General features: G+C 43.4%; 2 protein-coding genes across 2 annotated transcripts; both read left to right on the forward strand.

Moving 5' to 3' along the window:
* Positions 1–2066: 2066 nt before the first annotated feature.
* On the forward strand, positions 2067–5872 carry LOC309435939 (lymphocyte antigen 6E-like). The gene is made up of 3 exons (XM_082044696.1): positions 2067–2204; positions 4696–4815; positions 5388–5872. Exons 1-3 carry the CDS (start codon positions 2153–2155, stop codon positions 5594–5596), a joined length of 381 nt encoding a protein of 126 aa, XP_081900822.1. The 5' UTR covers positions 2067–2152; the 3' UTR covers positions 5597–5872.
* Positions 5873–9206: 3334 nt separating this feature from the next.
* Positions 9207–14956, forward strand: LOC309435508 (lymphocyte antigen 6E-like). The gene is made up of 3 exons (XM_082043783.1): positions 9207–9434; positions 13534–13653; positions 14313–14956. The coding sequence occupies exons 1-3, from the start codon at positions 9383–9385 to the stop codon at positions 14519–14521; spliced, it is 381 nt and encodes a 126-aa protein (XP_081899909.1). The 5' UTR covers positions 9207–9382; the 3' UTR covers positions 14522–14956.
* Positions 14957–22809: the final 7853 nt, after the last annotated feature.

The following is a 22809-nucleotide window of genomic DNA, read 5'->3' on the forward strand; positions in this document are numbered from 1 at the left end:
ATTTGTTTTAATTTCAAAGCCTTTCTTCTTTCTTGTTGTGGGCTGTGCTTGCACATTGCTTCTTTCTTCTTGCTGAGGAGCTGCATTTTTCTGCTCAGTTGGCTCCAAGATGAGCTGGATTCAGTGCAATAATTCACTTTCATTTCTGGATTTTTGATGTGGATGGAAGGGAAGGAAGATTTGGTTTCCATTTCTCCAGCTGGCTGAGTGAAGCCTGGCTATTATACTTAAAACAAACATGTGGACTGATACTTACGATTTCCCCCCATGCTCTAGCGGATCATGTTTCCTGCCTGATATCGTTCATGCATGTATTTATACAAAGTCTTGTTCAGGGAGTATGGCCTTTTTTCACAGATTATTTCTGAAGTATACTTGCTACATTAGCTGTCACGTGGGTCTCTCACATCCTTGCTAAAAGAGAAGATAATTAAAGATTTATGCTCGAGGTCAGGGCAAACACAGAGAACAGAGTGGAGGGATTTGAAAATTGGATGCTCATCCCCTCCTCCCTGCTCCAGGAACAGGCACAGACAGAAATAGTTGGGGGCTGAAACTGCTGTAGAAAAGGAGGAAATGTGCAAAGGAAGAATGACGGGAAGCAAAAGACCCATCGCAGGGGTTAGACATGGGGTCATCTGCCCAGGATCTTGCAGACAGCTGATCAGAGGAAGAACATATGAACCAACTCCTTGGGGAGTAATGTGGGTAAAAGAGCGAGAAATGGGATGTTCTTTATTCTGTTTCCACATCATTTGTGACTGTACAAACCTTGTCTCTGAGCTCCCCTTGGTCATTGCCTGGAGAAGAGAAGGCTCCAGAGAGACCTTCTTGTGGCCTTTCAGTGCTTAAAAGGGGTTAATAAGAAAGATGGGGACAGACTTTTTAGCATGGCCTGTTGCAACAGGACAAGGGTGATGGTTTTAAACTAAAGGAGGGCAGGTTCAGGCCAGACATGAGGAAGAATTTTTTTTCAATAAGGGTGGTAAAACACTGTCCCAGGTCGGCCAGAGAGGTGGTGGGTGCCCCATCCCTGGAGACATCCCAGGCCAGGCTGGACAGGGCTCTGAGCAACCTGATCTAGGTGAAGATGTCCCTGTTCATGGCAGGGGTGGGATTAGATGAGCTTTGAAGGTCCCTTCCAACCCAAACTATTCTATGATTCTATGATTTCTCTCTTTGAAGACAAAGGGTCCTGGTATGCTGAGATACCTTCTTGATCAGGACTTGTCTTATTTCTTAGTCACTTTCACTCCCATTCATAATTTAACTCCAGCAGTCCTTTCCGTGCACTTTCTGGCCTCTGCTGCATCCTGAGTCATTTGGCAAGAGGTGATGAAGTGGTTGTGGGAGCAGGAGAGAGCCCAGAAGGAGCAGAAAGGTCATGTGGGACTGGAAAAACCTGACAGAGTCCAGAGCTGGTCTACAGGTATCAACAAACATAATCGCTTGGAAACCCTGGGTGCTTCTGGAGAAGCAAAACAAAACAAAAGCATCAAACCCCATCCCTGCCCAACCCATTGGAGCCTCTTAATGACAATCTCCAGGAACAAATAGTGTCATTGCAGGAACGATACAAGCCGGTTTTCTGCTGAAAGAACTTTTCTTAGTACAAGTGATATAATCCTGAATGCCTACAGACTATCCAGCAAAAATCATGGGGGTTTTTGCCTCTTTTCCCACTTCCCACTGATATGAAGCTCTCATATAATGGTAGAAAGGATTAAAGGTGCCAGGTGACACCTAGCATCTTGCAAGCGATCAGCCACACCAGACTGGTGCATCTGCCTCTGCTTTGCTACATGTTTTTGCTCCAGGTTTCATGGTTCAGCCCAATGGCATAAGAACAGACTCCCATGTCTGAGTCAGATAAATTGTTCCCCTAATTAGCAATGCAGACATCATCAGCAGGAGTAGGCCTTGGAAAGAAAAGATTGGATCTGAATGAGATGTAAAAAAAAGTTGTTACTTGGAGCCTTGTAATAGATTCCTCTGCACAAACACACCCATCGCTGATCACATCATATGTGCCATCCCTCCCCAAACCCCAAATTACCATAATCAGAGGAAGTCAGAGTAAACGCGGTGCCAGTATAAAATCTTACTGCAATGTGCCTTCCCACATTGTTCCAGCTCTGTGGGCACAAGGACCATGAAGGCTTTTCTGGTTGCCCTTCTGGTGGCAGTCCTGTGTGCCAAGCAAGGTAAGGAGACATGAGGGCTGGGAGAGACAGATGGAGAGGACAAAAATGCCAGAAAATAAATCATAGATTACAACAGGGACAAGAAGGTTTGGCAGATTTTTTTTTTTTTTGCAATTGTTGAGGTCTGAGTAATGAAGTTTTTCTTTGGCATCAGCTGCATCAAGCAATATTTAGTGTGGTTGAGTCTCACCTTCTGGGTGAGTTCTGCCGAGGTAACCATAATCCAAAGAAAATAAGCTCATGGCTCTGGTTTCTCACACCCTCAAGTATCCAGCTCTGACCACTCACATCTGAAGATAGACACGTGAACTGAAAAATCCTAATAAGAATTAAGCTGGGCTCACAGTTTTGCCTTTGGTTTTATTTTGGTTCCTGAGTGAAACTTGAGGAGTTGTTGATAAAGGTAATAAGGCTGGTATTGACTACCGCATCTTCTGCCAGCGTTTCACTTTATTTCCCACAACGACATTACAATTAAGAAACTAGATTGCTGGCAGCTATTTGAAAGGATAAGAGTAATTTGGTCATAGGTTGGAAGAGCTTTTTTAAGTGTCTGGGAGTGAGTGTGTTTGTAATGGGATCCACAGTGCTCTGTGCTCATTCTCTTTCAAAAGGAGATGCAGATATAACTAAATTATTGTCTAGATTTGTCCAGCTGAGAAACAGCAGCTCTGTGCACATGCTTGCAATCCCGAGGAGCGCTGCAAGCATTTTTGTACCGTTAAAGCTATTTCTGGCTGCATTTGCGAAACTTGAGCTAATGGTGGGTAGAGGCCAGATGCAGGAAAGGCTTTATAACAGCTGTGGTGGTTTAAGCTGTTATTGTTTCCTGACTAGGAGGGATTTTCCTTGTATCAGGCAGTGAATACGAGTGCATTTCAGTTGCTTTTGCACACACGCTGGGGTCTCGGCTCCATCTGCAGCAGGAAGTGGTTTGAACGACTTTTGTGATATTTGGCAGAAAAGCAAATCAGGGAGAGCAACGGGACTGTAAAATGCAATAACACTTGCTGGGCAGAGTGTCTGGGATTGCTCTGGCAGGGTCTGCAAAAGGATAGGAGCTCACAGCTTGGGTTGGGGAATGTCCAGAGGAGATGTGAGAGGTTTAGCTTATCCAAATGCTAGAGAAACAGTTGAATGCTGAATAGTCAGAGAAGTTAAAGCCAGGATGCAACACTAATGATTTTATCTGCTGCCATGGAGAACACCTGTGTTCACAACACCTGGCACTAGAAAAGAGCATTTCGGGAGGTTTCAGAGCAAGACAGTTGGTTATGGGGCATCTAGTTCTGCCCACATCACAGAGAGAAGGCCTTTTCTTCTCCTGCCTGAGGTAGTTAGGGCATAAAATGGCTTTTAATTCTCTTTTAAAACTTCTTCTGGAATTGCCTAACCAAGCATTATGGGCACGTTCAACTTCAGAGGTGAATTTGTTTCAACAGCAGGTGGGTTTTGGAGAGTCCCTGGGAGGAGTTTCTTTGTTAAAAACAGGTTCAAATTCAAGGAAAGGGGCTATTTTGTGCAGAAAATGGGTTGAGAAAGGCAGGAGGAACCGAATGAGGGAAATTGCAGCCTAACAAATGACCCTCCCAGGTTTGGTCACCTTCAACCAAGAGCTCTCCATCACTGGTGGCAAAAGAGCAGACTGTCCTGAGAGCAGCTTAACTGTCTCTGTCACCCTTGTTCAGAAATGAGGAGCATTTCATGTGACTTTGAACAGGAGGGAAACAGTTTCCACCAATTGTGAATCCATCTCCAGGGAACGAGAAGGCACATGGCTGTGTTTCTAGCATGGCCAGGCTGGAAATCTGGCTCAATTTACTTCAGTTTTGTTCAGAAATACATATCCTACTTCCTTCTGGCTTTGTAATAAACCTGCCTCAGCCCTGCTAATCATATCACTGAGAACATGTTGTTCAGGCACTGGTAGAAATAATATCTTTATTGTCCAGAGCAATCTCTCCCAGGGAACTCCCTTTAAAGTGACTCTTTGCTCAGGAATTTAGCTCACAGGGATTTCATAGGCTTTAATTAATTCATATCTGTACGGTGTTTTGCAGATGCAGTCTGAAAATGCTAAAAACTAAGCTGTCACCTGAGGACAGTGCTAGTTCATCCTCTCCTTGCCAGGACTATCCTAGACCCAGCTGGGCAGCTTGCGAGTTCTTCTTTGCAGGTTGGGTGCCAACCAGGCCAATGTGGACCCGGGAGAGAAAGAAAGGTCACCTGAGAGTGCTGCTCGGGCTGAAAAAATGTGTTTTCAGGTTTAATCACTGAAAATCTCAAGTAAAGAAAGAAAACTTTTGTTCTGTTTGTTTACTTTTTCAGCTTCATTAATCAAAACCAGCTGCTTATTTCACTCGTCATGAAAATGTGTTCAATATATACTTTTCACCTTGTATTTTCCAAGAAGGGACACGGCTTTTGACACTTTCTTCCCAGGAGGACATTGCTGGAAACCACTAATACGTGTCATGTGCGTTTTTTCCAGCATCCTCGATGTTTTGCTACATATGCGAAAACGAACACTCCAACTGGAACTGTCTTAACACCTACAAGTGTGAAGACAATCAGAAATTCTGTCTCACCACATACAGTTCTGCTGGGTTGGGTGAGTACCAGCAACAGCTCAAGGCTTTTTTTTTTGTCCTCCTGATAATCCGATGGGCAATAGTTTATTTTGGGGAGTAGTTTGTCTTGTTGGAAAGAATCAGTCACTGAGTTTTAACGATCACAACACATAATGTGTGTGAAACCCTCAGTGGTGCCCTGCAATCCACCACCTGGGTAACGTTCATCACCACCATGTGGCAAGGCTGGCTGTAGCAGACAGATTTTAATGAGCAGACCCTGTTATATGTTCTAAGAGCTTACAAATATACTTTGTGATAGAGGATGGAAAGGGGTTACACCTAAGTAATGTGTGTTTAGAAACCAGAAATGCATTGACAGTGATTTTTTGCTGTCCTACATGAAGCATGGTGTGGGTTTCTACCAAGGGCTTTCTAGTGTCATTTGATCCAGGTTGTGTGGACACTCAGCATTCATCAAATCCCTTAATCTCTGTTAATGCTGCATTGCAAATTAAGCATAGTGCAATATTCCTCCTCCTGTCATCCTCTGATAGGGACTTCAGAAGAATCTTAAATCACAGCCCTCCTTTCTTGTCTGTTCTCCATCCAGGCAAAGACATGGGACACCGCATCACCAAGAAATGTTCTGCAGATTGTCCCGAGACGAATGTGAACTTCGGTGTGGCGGCTTATTCCACCAAATGCTGTAGCACCTCCCTGTGCAATTTCAGTGGTGCCAACAGCATAAAAATGAGCTACACGATGATGTTCCTGGGAGTTGTGGCCAGTTTGATCTGTGTAATCAAGGCAGGATTGTGATGAGAGGTGGGAGAAAATGGGACAGCCCAAGAACCTACAAGGTATTCCCCAATTGAGAATACAACATCCTCTGTCAAGTGTCTCCAACAGGGTCTATGTCACCTTGTATTTTCCAAGACATTGCTTCAGGTACCATCCACAAAATGGCATGGCAGTGTAGCTCCCGTTTTTTCCCCGTATCATTTGCTGTTTTGTACTAATTTTCCCTGGGAAAGCCCTTTTGATAGCGCGTGTGTGACAATTGTCAGACAAAATAAAGATTTATGTTATTCTAGAGTGTGTTTGCTATATCCATGCTAGGATCAGCCTGAGAAAACAGCTCTGCCAGAAAGGGGTGCAGTCTAAATCTCTGCTTCACATTGAATTCCTCAGTTGCATCCAGCAGCTCAAGACACACATTCCATAAAGCCAGATCTTCTGCCTGATCACTCAGTGCTAACGAATGAAGGTGTCAATCTGGAAAGGTCAAAGATGTTTGTGTCATTCCCATTGCAAGCAATAATGAGAATTGTTTTGTAACTTCTAAGAGACAGGACCAGGGGTTTGGCAGGGACTGGTTGTGTTCCTGGCTGTGCTGCATAGTTCTCATGTCACCTCTGCAGGGTGGATGGTTTCAGCTTTTAAAATAGGTAAAAAAGCCACACCAAGATTTGGGAGAAGTTCAAGGTGAGGATGGTGCTCCTGGAACCTGTCCTCATAGAATGAGGACCTCTGTGCTTGGAGAAGATGCTGTTGTCTGAATCATTGCTCATGACTTCCCTGCAGGAACAGGGGAAATAGGCAAAAAGCAACCTGGCAAAGGTGATAGGTGTCTGATTTGTTGGGAAGTTCTCTGGTTGTTCCCTTTCCTCTTGCTGCTACTTTTCCAGGCTTGGGGGATGAAGGAAATGAATCACAGAATGGTTTGGGTTGGAAGGGACCTCTGGAGATGATCTAGTCCAGCCCAAATGGGTTGGAGGTCACTTGCAGCTCTTGGAGGAATGGAGTTATAGATAAGACAAGGAAAATACACAGGCTCTTGGAGCTGCATGGTGCCTAATTCCCAGCTGAGCAGCTCACAAGTGCAGTGCTGCATTTTGGCAGGGCTTGTATATAAGTGGCACCTGGAAAAAAGCCCTGATGTTTGCAGTCCAGCTGGATTTGAGGGGCGTCCTGCTCCATCAGCCTTCAGGACAGGCTGCAAATTCCATGTGTTTCTGTGCAACGAGGAGAAACCTGGACGAAGGCTGTAAAGATGGGATTAGGCTTTATCATCCTATAAAGATTTAATTTCTGAGCAAGGAGGATGTTCTGGCATTTATTTAGATATGACATGGCTGACTGCAGAATGGTTGTGGCAATTCTCTGCTGAGGGACCCCCAGAAACTTGTTTTTTCACACTTCTCTTTAACCACTTTTTCAATTGCTATTCCTATATGTTAATCACAATAATTTCTGAAATGATTCTCGAAGCTTTTGTCCAAGTTGAAAATCCACAATCAGTAAAAACATCTGAATTTCACAGTAACTTTTAAATTTCAATGCTCTTTTTCACGAAATGTACATATCTTCACCAAAGTAAATAAATCATTTGCCCTTCTCACAAGACAATTTCAACTGGGTTTAGAACAAGAGGAGTAAAACACTCTCCTTCCTTCTCCACTCAGCAACTGTGTCAAGGGAAACAAGTATTTCCAACCTCATCCTCCACCCCCCAGTTAAATCCCCTGTTACTCTTTGCAAAATCTTCTTGAAGTTCGTAGCTTTCAAATATGTGTAAACTCTGATATTATCTTCTCCTTTGCCTTGGTCCCTCTGGTGTTCTGATCATCTGTGCCCTTTCTGCCCCCATGGGTTCTTTTCAATCTGTCATACCTGGCACTGGTGAGGGATGAAGATAACATTAATATCAGAGGGACATATGGGACCAGTTGGACCATATAATGGAAAATCTTGACTGTCAGAATTCGTGCAATAACTCATTTAAGAAATACAGCCCTGTCATCTCAAAATCTCAGCAGCTTGCAGGAGGCAAGAGATATTTTAGTTTTTGCTTGGATGAGGCTACAAGGGAGGAAAAAAAAGAAGTGCCTGGCTGAGCTGCTATTTCTGTACCTGTTAATGGATGCTGTTGGCTGAAATAAATCTGAATGTGGGCTGCCTCTGCAGTGCAATGTACGAGATGCAGAATGGCATCGCCTTGTGACTACAGCCCCTTTTTCTGCTATTACCTCAAACAGTCAGCAATAAAAGTTGATTTACCAATAAAGACTCGAGAAATCTCTTCTGGATTGGGGAAAAAATAAAATATTTCACAAGGAAGAGAGGGTTGCACTGCTTCTGTTTTCCTCCTGCCTTGCAAAGGAGTTGGCTTTATGAGGCCAAACAACACCCCTCCTTCGAGCTTTCTTCTTTAATTGCCACCTCTGTTCCAACTGAGTTTCATGCTCTACCTATTGAGAAAGCAGAAATTTCCTCACCTTAATCACGCAGGTCTCCATACTAACAATATTTAGGCATCCAATTTAGAGCTGTTGGAAAGAGTTACATCACTCGAAGAACTGGGCATGCCTCTTCAGTGAGATAATGACTGTAGGTGGATCATATTGGAAGCCCAAATATTTAATGGGAGATAGATATCTGAGCAATTTCGAGACTAAGAAGGGAAATAAAACAGATGGAGAGCAGCAAGGGACAGAATCACTGGCAGAGGCTTGGGGGAACCAGGTTGCTCCTGCAGCTCTGAGTGTCATCTGAAGGGGATCCAGCTGGAACAGATGACAGAAAGACAACAATAGGAGGAAAAAAACAACACCAGTCAGAAAAAGATGGGAAAGATTATGATTTTATACGGGGAGATAGGATGAAACATGATTAAAAAAAAAATAGTAATAAAGAGCACTGTATGGAAAACCAGTGGAGTGCTCTTATTTGGCATTTCACATAGTTTTGGCTGGCTATAATATTTTTTTCTCAAGACTTAATGAGTTGAGATTCTTGATCATGCAATCCCTCATGCTTCATGCTTTAGCTCGCTTGTTTTTTTCTCCCTGACATTTATTTTTTGTAATTTGTGAAAAGTCACAGCTTGTTCGATGTGATGGGGGTGGGTGTTGTTTCTATTTTTTAATTTAACAGGCCATTTTCACCACCCCATGGAATTTATTTTCTAACAAGAGAACATTTTCCCTCGTATAAAATATCCAATTTTTGAACAGAAACATTTATGATTTTGAACTACAGTCTTAAAAAGGCCCACAGAAAATGATGTCTGGTCCCCTGTGAAATGCAGTGGAAGCATATTGCTCTTCTGATCTAGCTGTATTGAAAAATCCTGGGAGATATTTTGAAGAAGTTTCAATCCCAAGTTCGATTTCAAATTCAATCAATTTCCATATGCATTAAAACAGCACATGAGGAGGATAGGACCCTCAAGGATTCAGCCTGCTCTGAGCCCCAAACTGGTCCAGAAAAGAAAACATTCTTCTTCTCACATGGACACTGTTTTTTGTTCTGTTTTGCTTTTCTTCCACTTATCCAGAATTAGAAACTATTGCATACTTGACACCAGATGAACAAGCTGCATTGTGAAATAACTAGGAAAAGAAGAAGTGGGGGGAACACACGCCTGTTTAGATTTCCAACAAAGCATACTTCCACATACAAGCACTGACATGTTACTCCCAATTACCCACCGTCACGGCAACCCTGTGGTAATTATTCTATCATCAAAGCAAACACTGCAGAGGTATAAAACCTGCCCTGGGTGAGTCCTGTTTGGTTTGGAATCTGCGAGACCTATAAAGGATGAAGACTTCTCTTCTTGTCGTGCTCGTCGTAGCCCTGTGCACGGAGAGTGGTGAGTCTCCAAGGATTGCTTTCTACTAGCGAGACCCCCCTAGAGTTGAGACATTATTTTGATATTGCAGGATGGCAAGGGGATTTTGCAGCATGAACAGTAGAGCTGAAGGGTCATTAGGCTCTAGATAATATTCCAGTGCTCAGGATGAGAAGCCAGGGATGTGTCCCCACCAGAAGTTGGAAGGATGCGGAGGAGCTGAAGGGATGAGATGCCCACCTCACCTGACCCATGCAGTCCCAGCCCAGACCTTGGAGTGGCTCAGACTTTGGTGAAGCTCAGTGAGAAGGTGGGTTAGTTGAGGCATACACAGAGCTAGACAGGCAAAGAACAATATGCACAATAAAGCTGCAAATTTGACATATAACTACAGCCTTTTTTTTGTTTGTTTGTTTGTTTTACTTTCTTGTTTATTGGTTGCAATTATAAACCAGCCTTACCTAAACTGGTAGAGATGGTCATGCCACAAGAAGATGGAATTCTGGCTCCCATCTCCTTCTTGCAGCTTGGAGCTTTAAGATGCAGCTTTGCTGACGTTGATCCCAGGTCTGGGATGCAAATGCAGAGTCCCATTCTTGATCTTGTAACTGGTGGATGTTGGGTTTTTGGGGGGAAAGGGGCACTGGGAAGATGTATTTTAACTCTGCCTGGGTGGGCTCTATGAAGGGCCACTGCCTTGTGCTCTGGAAGATGCTGCATTTGCCTGTGTGTCAGGCAAAACACACGGGGTGCAGCCCTGAATATCCCTCTCATTATTTCAGGGAAATACTTGATTTCCTCAACTCAGGGGTCTTTTGCCTTATTTACAAACTGAATCTTTCTCAGGCTCCAGTGTAGGGCTTTACCTGCAAGTTACTGGCCATTCTGGTCTTAGTCTAGCAGAGTACTTAAGTTCACACTTAATTTGAAGCTGTAAATGTTCTTACTGTGGAACTTCACAAGCTTTAAACTTGGCATGTGCTGAATCATTGTGCTCAATGGGGCTGAAAATGTTGAGGGCAATAAAAGGATCCTTTCCTTAAGTTTATCAACTGTAATCACATTTTTTAAAAAAATAACATGTAATGAGGCAGCAAACTGAACAAAGGAGTTGGTAAACATAAACGCACATGCAGCACTGTTTCACTGTGCCATCTCACTGGAAGGCTGGTTGCTGTTGCACTTAATCCTGAAGCTTACTGGTTTTTAACAGTGTAAATCCTGCACCACTGGCACTTGCACTTTCTAATGCTTTATACGTGTAAGTTGTTTACCCGGGTGGCTTGAATTATCTGCATGAAATTTTTTCCTTGAGGAATATTGTTTTTCAGCTAGAGCAGAGGTCTTGCTAGGCACAGAACGGAGAACTCCAAAGGCAGCTTAGTTTAACCCCACAGCCTAGTTTAACCCCAGGTTCACATTCAGAGTGGGACACATTTCTAAAGAAATATTGTTCCCTTCCCCACTCAATCCTTGTTGCAACAGGTATCTCAATAGATGCAGTGAAATCAGAAGTGTCTTTCAGTATTATGAGCAATTGTACTTATCAGAACAGAGGATCAAAATTGTGAGAGAGAAACCTCCTGAACACAGAGAGATGTTGGAAAAAATCACCCTGAAGCTGTTTGCCCCCTCCTCTATCTAAAAGTGTCTCAGGACAACTGTACTCTTAAATTAGCAGCTTTGGGAGGTTGGGATGAAACAGGACTTGGGCATGCAAGAAGCTCCACTCTTTCCTGCATAGATGCAGGAAGTTTTTCTTGGAATGGGCTTGATTAAAGAAGCTGCATTAATTAAGGAATAAAATGAGTCACATGTCTGGACAACCCAGTCTGGTGACTCTGCTCTAGTGTAGGGTTATTCTGGGAGGAAAGGGTGGTTCCTAGTGGGGTGGAGCAGAAATGTGCCTGGGTGGGTTTTGCACAAGAAAAGAGAATGAAGCCACACTACTTTGAGTGCAGATAGTCTAAAGGAGGGTCCCAGAATTGAAAACAAAAAAAAATGTAGCCAGCAGTAGCAGAGAAATATTGAATGCAAGAGCCATGCAGGACAACCAAGAAACCCTGGAGATGGAAATGACCATGACCAAGGTAGGAAGAAAAAATTGCAACAGTCTTGGTATCAAATCAGAGTGCACCGGGTCTGAAGCTTTTGAAATCGGAAGAGTGTTGAGCATGGGAATGGAGGGAGATGGGATCTGAGTCACTGCAAGACCAGTTCCCTGGCCCCTATGTCCTCTTCTAGCTGCTCTTCTGCGGAAGACAAAAGAGTGTAGGATGTGCAAGGACGACAGGCCATAAGAGGCAATTGCTGGTCAGTGTTGGGTGGCCATGGAAAGTGCAAAGGGGCTGTTAGCTGGCATGGGGAGAAAAGACAGTTTCCACAGAGGTAAAGAAGAATGAATCGTTCCCTGAAAGGTATTTTTGGTGGCCTCCTATGAAATAGACTCCACATCATGGTCACCTGGGTCATGGTCAGAGCTTGGGTTGTTAGGACAGCAGGGAGAAGAGAGCTTGTTTGGGCCACATGAGCTTGCCTAAGGTCAAACAACGGCAGCAATGAGGTTGGGACATCGCTGGCACAGGCACCAACAGGGGCAAAGAATCTTGGGTGAGAGAGAAGAAGAGTGAGGGAGATGACGAGCAAGGAAGGCAAAGGACAGTGCTGGTGCAAAAATAAGTTGGGCCTGTTGTGATATAGGACAAGGGGTAAGGGTTTTAAACTAAAAGAGGGGAGATTCAGGCCAGACATGAGGAAGAAATTATTTACACTGAAGCTGATGGAACAGTGACTGAGGTTGCCCAGAGAGGTGGTGGATGCCCCATCCCTGAAGACATCCCAGGCCAGGCTGGATGGGGCTCTGAGCAACCTAATCTGGGTGAAGATGTCCCTGCTCATGGCAGGGTTTGGACTAGATAAGCTTGAAACCCAAGCTGTTCTATGATTAACTGGCCACAGTTAGGGGTAGCCTGGAAATGTGAAGAATGAGCCTAATCCCCAGTGGGTGACATTACTGCAGGAGTGTTTGCTCCAGATAAACAGATGAGTAGGAATTTCCTCTTATCATGCAAAGAAACGTTCCCCGAGGATCTCTTTGCTATGAATGACTGCTTTAGCTTGAGTGCAAGCTGTTTTCATTCATTCACATTAGCACAGCACTTTGCTGATGCACAGTGCTACAGATGTACACATTTCGTAGTGTTAGGCAGTCATCATCCATAGATGGCTGTAAAACAGATTCTGCTGCAGCCAAGGGGGTGGATTGTTGAGCCCTGTCTTCTACAGGTCCTGGGTTGTCCAGCACAGGAGAGATCTGAAAATGAACCAGCCACATGCAAGCATCCCTCTTTCCAGTAAACACTGAGGTGAAGATCTAGGTCATTTGTCCCTAATTTGAGATATAACATGGGGGCATGGAGCAAAAAAAATCATGCCCAGTATGGTCAGTGAGGTTACCCCTCAGGTGTGCCTCTCCCTTTTTGTATTTTAGATGATTTTAAAAATAATAACAATGAGGTTCTTATGGTTTAGTGTTAGAGTTAGGTTATCATTGGACTCAATGATCTTGAGGGTCTCTTCCAACCAAAATGATTCTATCTATTATCTATCTAAAATATCTATTCTATGATCATTCACTATTGCGGCGTGTGGTCTGAGGAAGGATGTGTAGACCAGGACTCTTCAGATGACTTGAAGAGGATGAATGTGGACAGGAATCAGCTGGTTTGTTTCCGTATAAGTACTGGTGGCCAGAAACCAGGGCTTGGAGGAGCCAGGTTGGAAAGAAACCACATGAGCTTCATGCTGTAAGCGGCAGTAGACTGGGGAGCTCTTTCCAGGTGCACACTTCGGATGCCAGATGTTCAAATAGATTCAAATAGTTGTCCAGAAGAAAGATCCCTTGAGAGTTACTAAATGAGAAAACCACACCAGCATCAGGAATCTGAGCTTAATTTGGGCCCACGAGAGTCGTTGGGGCCATGTTTCATATACTCAGAACGGCATCTGCCTATGGATGCTGGGTTTGACAGATCCTCCATCTGGACCAGCACCATCAGTTTTTTTGCTCTTGTGGGTATTTCTAGAGGTAATTGATGAGTGTTGGGTACTTCTTTTGCAGCTTTCTCATTGACGTGTTTCACATGCAAAGATGCAACTTCCAACCTTCACTGTCTCAGCGCAGCCACATGTGCTGACCACGAGAAGTATTGTGTCACAACCTACTCTACCATGGGATATGGTAAGTGTGAAGCTTTTCTAAGGCTCTGATTACAAGAGGAGGTTCAGTACCCCTGAAGGGGCAATATAAAGACATGGTGACAATGATGTCTTGTAATCTTGTACTGTACAAATGCTTTAGATCTCCAGATTCCTGCCCTAGGTTGCACTCTGAAAACAGCAGAGAAGTCATAAGGTCTGGAGGTGGTCTCCATATGTCACATATACACAAATAATGATCCGGTATGCCAAAGCTAAAGAGAAAAGCAACAGTGTTAAGTACAGAACAATATTTATTTGAAAGAATACAGGGGAAGAAAGGCTACAAGAGAGGAGGAGGGAAAGTTTGGGCACAGGATTGGGAAGCAACAGCTTCTACTTTGAAGCGGTGATACCTTAACACTGGCCCAGGTTGCCCAGAGAAGTCGTGGATGCCCCATCCCTGGAGACATCCCAGGCCAGGCTGGACAGGGCTCTGAGCAACCTGATCTGGGTGAAGATGTCCCTGCTCATGGCAGGGCTTGGACTAGATGACCTTTAGAGGTCTCTTCCAACCCAAACTATTCTACGATTCTATTGCCCACTGGATATCGCACAGCCATTCTACCACCGAAGTTTGTAAAAAATACAGAAGATAAAAACTCTGACTTTTCTCCCTGTTTTCTCTCTCCCTTACTTCAGGCAAAGACCGTAACCAGCGTATTACCAAGAAATGTTCTGCATTTTGCCCATCAATTGACCTGAATATTGGCATAGCCGGTGTTGCTTCCAACTGCTGTGAGACTTCTCTTTGCAATGTCAGTGGTGCCAGCAGCGTGAAAACCAGTTACACCATGGTAACTCTGGGCATCTTGGCCAGTCTTGCTTGCATCCTCCGTCTGGGTTTCTAAAGTGACTTGGCAGAGGGTAAAGGAGCTGCTTGGCCTTGCATTGCAAGGGATCAAACTCTCCTCTCTACAGTGTGAATGCTGTCCTGTTTTCCATACCTAAGAGGTCATGTCCCACCAGCAAGTATTTTTGCTCTTTCTGTACTCTGATGGCAATGCATAAGAGCACAGCCCTACCTCAAAATGGTGTTTAGAAGAGAAAGGTGTGATGTGGAGCCCTGCACATGCAGAATGGCACCATATAGTCACCACCTCTCCTACTATTGGCCTTTATAACTCCACATATTTTTTTCCCCTTCATTTTGTCTGTGCCCATTCTCCTGTGCCATTTTTCCCTTTACAACATTTTCTGCCCTGTATTATTGTGCTCTGAGGAAGCCTCTAATATTATAGTTGTTAAACAGAAACCAGGTACAATAAAGTGTTATTTTATTCTTTTGTGTGGCTATGTGGTACGGTACATCAGGCGCAGCGGCTGGATGCATCCACGTTAGCAGCAACAAAAACAGAAGCATTAATCTGCAAGTCGAATTGAAACAATGCTGAAAGATATTACAATCACTACGCATTCACTTCAGGAAGCCTCTCCCCAGATCTTTTTTTTTTTTCTGCATTGGCAGGAGTGTCATTTTGTGACTCCATTTCAGAGTATTCTTTTTAACTTGCTTTCAATTTCTGTTCTGGGTCAGGTGGCTGAAAGGAAATAGCTTCAGCAGGCAAACAGAGGGGACAAGGCAGGACTCAACAAGAAGGGATCTTGAGCATTAAGTTTTCTGTAAACTGATTGAAGATCTTCCAGTGGAAATTGCTTTTATAAAGGCATTATGGATTATTTTGAAAAGGGAGAAAAGTATCATGCATGGTGCTTAAAGGAAAATAATCAGAAGACAGTTTCTGCTGTGTGTCTGCTGAAGTCTGAAAATTTCAGCTTCATCTGTAACAAAATACTAACTTTGAAAATAAATCTTTTATGTTTGCTGGTCAAGTTCCCTGTTGGGGTTAACATGGAAGGAATTAGCTCATCTGCACTGACCTTCCCTGTGGATCGTCTTAGCAAGGAATGGGAGATTTGCTCACTCGCACCTTTCCAAAGTGAGTCACAAGAGGCTGAAATGCTTTCTCCCGAGCTGAAGAAGCTCTCCACTAGGATTAACCCAACAAGGTCTCCCAGGGTAATTAGTTGGGTGCAGCTCACCCAGCTGGTTTCCTCTCCGTAGACTCATTGCACAGGGAGAGCAGCTACACACTTTGCTCGCTCTACCAGGTATTTGCCGAGAGCATAGGAATAATAACACTCAGAAACAGCCAGATCTTTATAACAGGTTTGCAAAGGAAATGTGGTCTCATGGCTCACACTTGCTCCCATTCCTTCTTGTCCACCCTTTCTCCCATCCACATCCGATATGCAGCTATGCACTCCCTGGTTGTTTTCTCTCCCAGCCTTCCTCATTGTATCCTTCACCCAGGCTTAGTCTGGGCTTTACCTCTGACCTGTATTTTCTTGCTATAGCCACAGCTCAGGTTTTTTTTGCCTTGGTGCAAAGGCACTTGGCCAAGGATACTCTGTCTTAATCCATAAGACTCCCTGTTGTCCCCGTGCTTTCTATCACACTGTCATCCCACTGCTGAGCTGGCTCAATTCTTCTGTCCATTCTTCTGCCCTATCTACTCTCTTCAACTTTTCTCCCCTCCTACCAGATCTAGAGATACTCAAGTGGCACACATATCTGAACATCTCAAACAAGCCAAGAACGGTTCCGTCACCTTGGATGGCCATACTCTGCCTCATACCCAGGTGATAAGATGGTAATAACTGAACTATTGGAAATAGCCTCTATCCTTTTCTATTCACAGCTTTAGGATTCCTTAGGGACAATGCTAGTTGGCACCAGCCAAGGCTAAGCTGGGGCTAGTGCTGTCACAGGTTTTGTCCTGCTGAGTTTGTGAATATAGACCCACTCTTGGCATCCAGGTTTAAGATAAGGTCTTTTATTGTGTTATCTGAACTTCACAGGTGCCTCTGGTTTGGGTTGGCAGGGAAGATGGCACATGAACAAAGGTATAAAAGCATGTGGGCAAAGGAAGTGAAAGCAGGTGTTCAAGCTTGCTCCTTCTGTGAAGGGTTTCATGGCCTGCTTGTGGCTGCTGCATGGAAAAGTTATGAATGGCACCGGGAAGCCAGAATTCCTGAGCTTAAGGAAGCAGCTCCATCCATGGGCACCATCCTGCCTGGTTTCTCCCCAACCCCACAGGTTTTACATTCCCTCCTGCCCAGCAACACCACTCATGTGTGTGGGCCAAAGATTGACCCACATCTCAAGTTACATAAAAGTGTCCTTATCTGTGGGTGGGAGCAGCAATTGCCCTGAGAGATGGGAGGTTCTAAAACCATGAAAGATCCCTTAGGGAGCCTTCCTTTGGCAACGGGTGTTGTATGTGAGGAGACTTGTCTCTATCAGCCTTCCTGAGAAATCCTGGTGTGACATCTCCCACGCAGATGCTGCTGCCCAATTCCACGTCTCTCCTCCCATGTTTTCTTATTTGTTGGCTCTCATGGTTGCATACTCCTTGGACGAGAGTGGCAAGCTGCCATGCAGAGACATCTGGGATGCCTGGAGGGCTCTCAGGAAGAAGACGGGCTTGGTGTCTCACTCAAATATTTGGGATTACTCCTGGGAGTTAGCTGGCGGATTATATAAGAGTTTTTGGTGCTTGGAGTCATCGTGCTAGGACCTGAATCAGCCAAGAGGGCCTTGCTCTGCCTTAATTAGGCACCTGGAGGATGTGGTTTAACTTAGGCCCTACTTTTCCCTCACTCAGGACTGTATCATCACTGATTCTGAAGCACCCATGCTGCCTTCTGCTGTCCTCAAATAATTTGTCTATCCTTTCCCTCACAACGTGAAATTTCTTCCCTTTCTCTCTGCTTATTTGTCCAGATCCGATTAACACCCAGTGAATCAATGACAAAGCAAGAAACAAGGTGGTTGCAAAACAGCAAAGCAAGGTCTTCACTAGGTCTGGAATATGTGGTGACAAAAGCATCCCTTTTTCAAAATCAACTGCTGTTCTGTTGTCATACACTCAATTAATGGCTCCTTTTTGAGGTCTGTTTTAGTTTTCCCAAATGGGCAACAATGAGATTACTCCACAGAGGTGACTCCGTTTCCTCAGGTTTTTTGCCATCTTCTCAATCTTACATCTCACTTGGTGTCCCTGGCTTCCCTGCTCCAGGCTCTCCTGCAGGCTGAAGGATATGATGTTGGGCAGCAGGAGACACCCTCCCCATACTGGATGCTGAAGTGTTGCCTCTGACTGCATTTGAGTTTCATAATCTGTTCTCTTGAGAAAGAAGAAATCACTGTGATTCAGAAAAATAACTGCTCTGCAAATGCTGGGAAGAGGGATTACAGTATGTCTAGGTACTAACAAAGACATTATTGTCCTGAGGACAGCTCCCAAATAACGATTTGACACAGAGGAGCTTGTTTCCTACTCAAATTTCTCTCCTTACTACACATTTTTTGGCAGTGCCAGGGCTGTTTTTATAATGAGGGTGGTAAAATACTGGCCAAGGTTGCCCAGAGAGGTGGTGGATGAACCATCCCTGGAGACATCCCAGGCCAGGCTGGACGGGGCTCTGAGCAACCTGATCTGAGTGAAGATGTCCCTGCTCATGGCAGGACTTGGACTGGAAGAACTTTAGAGGTCCTTTCCAACCACTACTATTTTATGATTCTATGTTTTAGCTTCTCAGTTCTTTCAAACCCAATTTGCACTGAGCCAACATCCTATGGCATGAAGGTTCGTGTAGGAGCAAACGGAAGTTTGCAAAGTCAGCATGAGGGGGGATATGGCAATAATAACAACACTCTTTCATTAATGGACGAAGGGAAAAGGAACATATGTAACAGAAGTCTATGGGATAATTAATAGGAAAAAAAAACAAGGAAAAAATGGTTGCTTCCTTTTTACCCTCATTGTAAAATGCCAGCAAGAAGACACACCCACTAATTACGAAGAGCAACCTGTTTGTAACACACTTGGGCTGTAAAATGAGTTGCCTTTTGCCAAGCAGAAGGCTCTATTTGATCATTCACCAGCACATCCCCTGTTGACCTCACAAACCTCCAAAAACAAGAGTGGGGATATCTATTTTGACATCGGTCTTGAACAACTCTGGAATTCACCACCTGATGTTGTCATTCTAGGAGCAGATTATCAGGGCCTGAAAAAAGTGTCAGAAATTCACATGAATAAGGAAATCATCCAGTGTCAGAATGATTCACATTAGAAAGAGCCAAAAATACCCTACTGATGGCTACTTCTAAGGAACTGTCTGTTATGTTATTCCATGATTGGCAATTTTTTCTTTTGCACATTCTGCTACCTGCTGTCCAGGGCTAATTTCACTTTGGAAGAAGCTCGAGATGACAGCTCAAGCTCTTACAAGATGCATCTTGTCTTAGGATCTATTTCCCAGAATGTCAGAAACAGATTTGAAGAAACTCAGAGGAGTCTAACACAGAGGAATAGAAGAAAAGGGATGGATTTAAGAGGAAAGGTTGAAAAAGAGACAGTTTAGGAGATTTTTTTTTCAAAGTAGAGCATCAATTCCAGGATCTCAGTTTGCGGTACTGTAAATGGAGGTCTGATTTCCAGAAATTGTTGGGCATGGAGAAAAGCAGACCCTCTAAATCAGAGGTGTCCAACTCCTTTTCACCAGGGGCCACGTCAGCCTCGTTGTTGCCTTCAAAGGGCCGAATGTAATTTTAGGACTGTATAAATGTAGGATATCCAGTCCTAAAATTACATTCGGCCCTTTGAAGGCAACTGTGAGGCTGATGTGGCCCCCGGTGAAAATGAGTTGGACACTTCTGCTTTAAATGATCCTTGAAACAGAAGCAAAACTTCATTAAATAAAAAGCGTAAAAGGTATTTGACAGTTACAACCAAGGGTGGAGCAAGCAGAGCGATTAATTACAAGTAATGGAAAATTGATAAAGAAATAAAGACTGACATGAAAATTTGAGGAAAATCTGTTTAGCTAACCATCAACTAACTTCATTTAGTGTAAAATACACTGATTTTATTGGAGGTAAACCAGCACAGGTGAGTTTAGAGTCCGAGCTTTTGGTACTGTGGAATAATTAAAGAAAATGAATGGTATGAACCCTGGTACATCACGTGCTGATTATTCGAAGGGATTATAAAATTGCACTGGTAGGACTATCTCCCCGTGCCTCCAGGCTCCACCATTTCATCAGTGCAGATGCTGCTTCTGCTGGGAGGAAGGAAAGGAAGAAACTTGAAGGAGAAGAGATCAGATCCTCATTTCCCATCACTCACATGACTGGAAGAGCAAGAAATGTGTTGGCAAAAGGACTTTTCCCCAAGGTGCCAGCCCCATGGACTCCATCACGGAGAACTCCCACATGCACATTACACACCCTTGGGCTGATTTCAGGCAGACCCATGAGCCATCTAGAACCTGTAAAACTGCTGTTCAAAAGATATAAAACCTGCCCTCCAAACATCTTCCCAGTCTGGCTGAGAGAATCTGGTGGAGATGAGGACTATTCTTGTCATCTTGCTGGCTGCTGTCCTGTGTGTGGAGCAAGGTGAGCCTCTAATCCTGCTGCTAGTTAAGATGAGTCTTATAGAGAAGATGGTGAAAACGTTGCATGTGGCAAAAATGTAGAGGGCTGTGACCAGCTTTGCAGTAATACAACACTGCAGCCACACTGCCACCAACTTCCTTTAGCACCTTGATTAATGATTTGCTGGAGAAATAAGGTTCTGATAAATAATTCTGCTTTTCAGCAGGCAGTACTGAGCAATAGAGCTCTAACTGTACGATGCTGGATGTCAGGTTACATCCGTGCAGCGGTCTATGGGATCTTCCCAAATCATGCAGATTGAAAACATAACAAAACATATTTTTTTATGCATATTGAATATTTTACAAACTTTTCTGTACTGCTGCTTCCTCCACTGTGGCAAACCATGTGTTTTGACATGTGTCTTGCTTCCTAAGAAATGCACCAGTGCGAATTTTTACAGACTAAATCAGAGGTGGACCTGAGAGCACTTTTTCACACTGAAGGCATCCTTCTCCCAAAGGGAAGCCTGAGGTACTTTGAATATGTGTCCTTCTGGGACAGACACACATGTTGCTACATCTCTGTTTGCACATAGGAATACTGACCAGATTGCCAATATTTCCCCCACGCCTGATGGTTTCCCAGAAACCATGATACATATCTAGCAGGGGTTGAGAAAGAGGAATCTAATTAATTCTTGCTTTCTGATCTATCAGCCTGCTACTCCTTATAGTATTTGGACAGATGGTTCTGCATGCCTGAAAGATCGGAAGTTGTGGGCAGTTTTGGGGTGGGGAAAAGGGTATTTTATTATTAAAAAAAAAAAAAAAAAAAAAGAAAAAAAGAAAAAAAAAAAAGAAAAAAAAAAAGGCAAATGATTTGATCTTAAAGGTCTTTTCCAACCAAAATGATTCTATGATTTTTATGCCCATAACTCCCTAATGCAGTGACACAACATGGACAAAAGGAAGTAATTATCAAAGGAAACATCCTCAGTGTTATCCACGATAAAGTGGAAAGCTAACAGAGATATAATACTCTGGTAGCACCCATCCATGGTGGGATACCATATTTCTGCAGTAAGCTCATGACATTTTATATTGGCATCACCTTCCAAATGGACTTCAGGGCAGTCTTTCACACAGCACCTTTCTGTAGCCCATTCTAGATAGGAGAAAGATAGTAATTCTAATATCAAGACTTTCATATTCAAGAGTAAAAGATCCTAACTTTCTAGTCTAGTACAGGGAAAAAAGAAATCTTGGAGACAACCATTATTTGATCATTTTCATGTATCTGGGGTCCCACTAAAGACCAACTTTTGATTGAAACTTTTGACCTCAAAGGCCACCAAAGAGAGTCTGTTGCCATTTGCTTCCATGAACTCACTGTGACAGGTATATTATGTCCAGAAGAAATATTTAAAGGTCATGATCTTTTTTCCTGATCTAATGCTGGACCAAACCAGGTAGAAGTTTGTCTAAGGTGTCCTCGAAGATTTTTAAGAAAGAACATTCTGGAGTCTGGAATTGCTCAGATCCTCCTCCCTTTAGAACGTTAATATATCTTAACATCTTTTTTTTGTACCATTGTCCTGTGTTTTCACCATAGAATGTGTAGAACAGTTTATTACTTTCTTCTTTGCATCTTCTTTTTGTTTGCATGAAGAAGGGTATCGTGTCTTAGCTCAGCATTCTATCATTTCTAATTAAACTAATGCTTCTAATGTTTTTTTAAGAGGTCATATTTTCAAGATATCTGACCATTTCTCCTCCTTTCTCCAAGTGGTTCACATATTTTTTGAAGTGCCGCATACAGATTTGGCCATTGGCATTCCACCTGAGGCCTTGCCAAAGTGGAAAGGCCACTTTGCGTATCTCGCACATGACATTGCTGCCTGTTGTTCCCTTTGTTTTCATTGCTGCAGTGTGACACGGTTGACTCCTGCTGTTTACACCTTAATTTAAATTGCTGTTTACACTCAACCAGTTGTTCCTCATCTTACATTTAAGTGGCTGACTTTTATCTTAGTGTAATGTATTTCTCTTTATTGAAATGTATCCATTGCTTTTTTTTATTCTTTTATTACATCCATCTGTCAAAATCACTTAAAACTCTATTTACAGCATGTTTTCAGCTCTTTTGTCTTCAGGACCATCTGAAAATGTGATGTGCATCCTCTATCCCATCCCTGCTGTCACTAGTCATGAAAATATACAGATCTGAGCCGGCAGCAAAACTTTGGAAAACCTTATGAGTTGCATTGGTCTAACTGCTTGGTCTAATAACCATTGTGAACCACCTTGTGAGTGTGTTTTTATGTCTGGCTTTGCACCCATTCTGTTGCATTTTCACTAGCTTGTATTTCCTGGGCTTGTTCATTACAACGTCGTTCAAGATTGTACCAAAAATTTTGGTAAAATCTTATTGAGTCTCCTCTATACTTAAATGAAGATTCAAATTTTGTAGTGGTGAACAAAGCAAAAAAAACACACAATGTTACGTCCCTCTCAGCACCAACAGTTTATAACTTTTCCCTTCCATTCCCTTCATTAGGAAATTCTCATTTAATGGACTCTCTGACCTGACTGCCCTTCCACTTTCTTGCTGCCAACTGCTTATCGGGCAAAATGTCACTCACAGGCACGTGTCCTCAAGTTGTTTTCTGCCCTTTACATACTGACAGAC

Source organism: Streptopelia decaocto, assembly GCF_964273445.1.
Source record: "Streptopelia decaocto genome assembly, chromosome: 2".
Lineage (NCBI taxonomy): Eukaryota > Metazoa > Chordata > Aves > Columbiformes > Columbidae > Streptopelia > Streptopelia decaocto.

Coding starts and splice junctions, on each gene's coding strand:
- LOC309435939 (XM_082044696.1), top strand. CDS start 2,153: ATGAAGGCTTTTCTGGTTGCCCTTCTGGTGGCAGTCCTGTGTGCCAAG. Junction 2,205..4,695: donor AGTCCTGTGTGCCAAGCAAG/GTAAGGAGACAT, acceptor CGTTTTTTCCAG/CATCCTCGATGTTTTGCTAC. Junction 4,816..5,387: donor ATACAGTTCTGCTGGGTTGG/GTGAGTACCAGC, acceptor TTCTCCATCCAG/GCAAAGACATGGGACACCGC.
- LOC309435508 (XM_082043783.1), top strand. CDS start 9,383: ATGAAGACTTCTCTTCTTGTCGTGCTCGTCGTAGCCCTGTGCACGGAG. Junction 9,435..13,533: donor AGCCCTGTGCACGGAGAGTG/GTGAGTCTCCAA, acceptor CTTCTTTTGCAG/CTTTCTCATTGACGTGTTTC. Junction 13,654..14,312: donor CTACTCTACCATGGGATATG/GTAAGTGTGAAG, acceptor CCCTTACTTCAG/GCAAAGACCGTAACCAGCGT.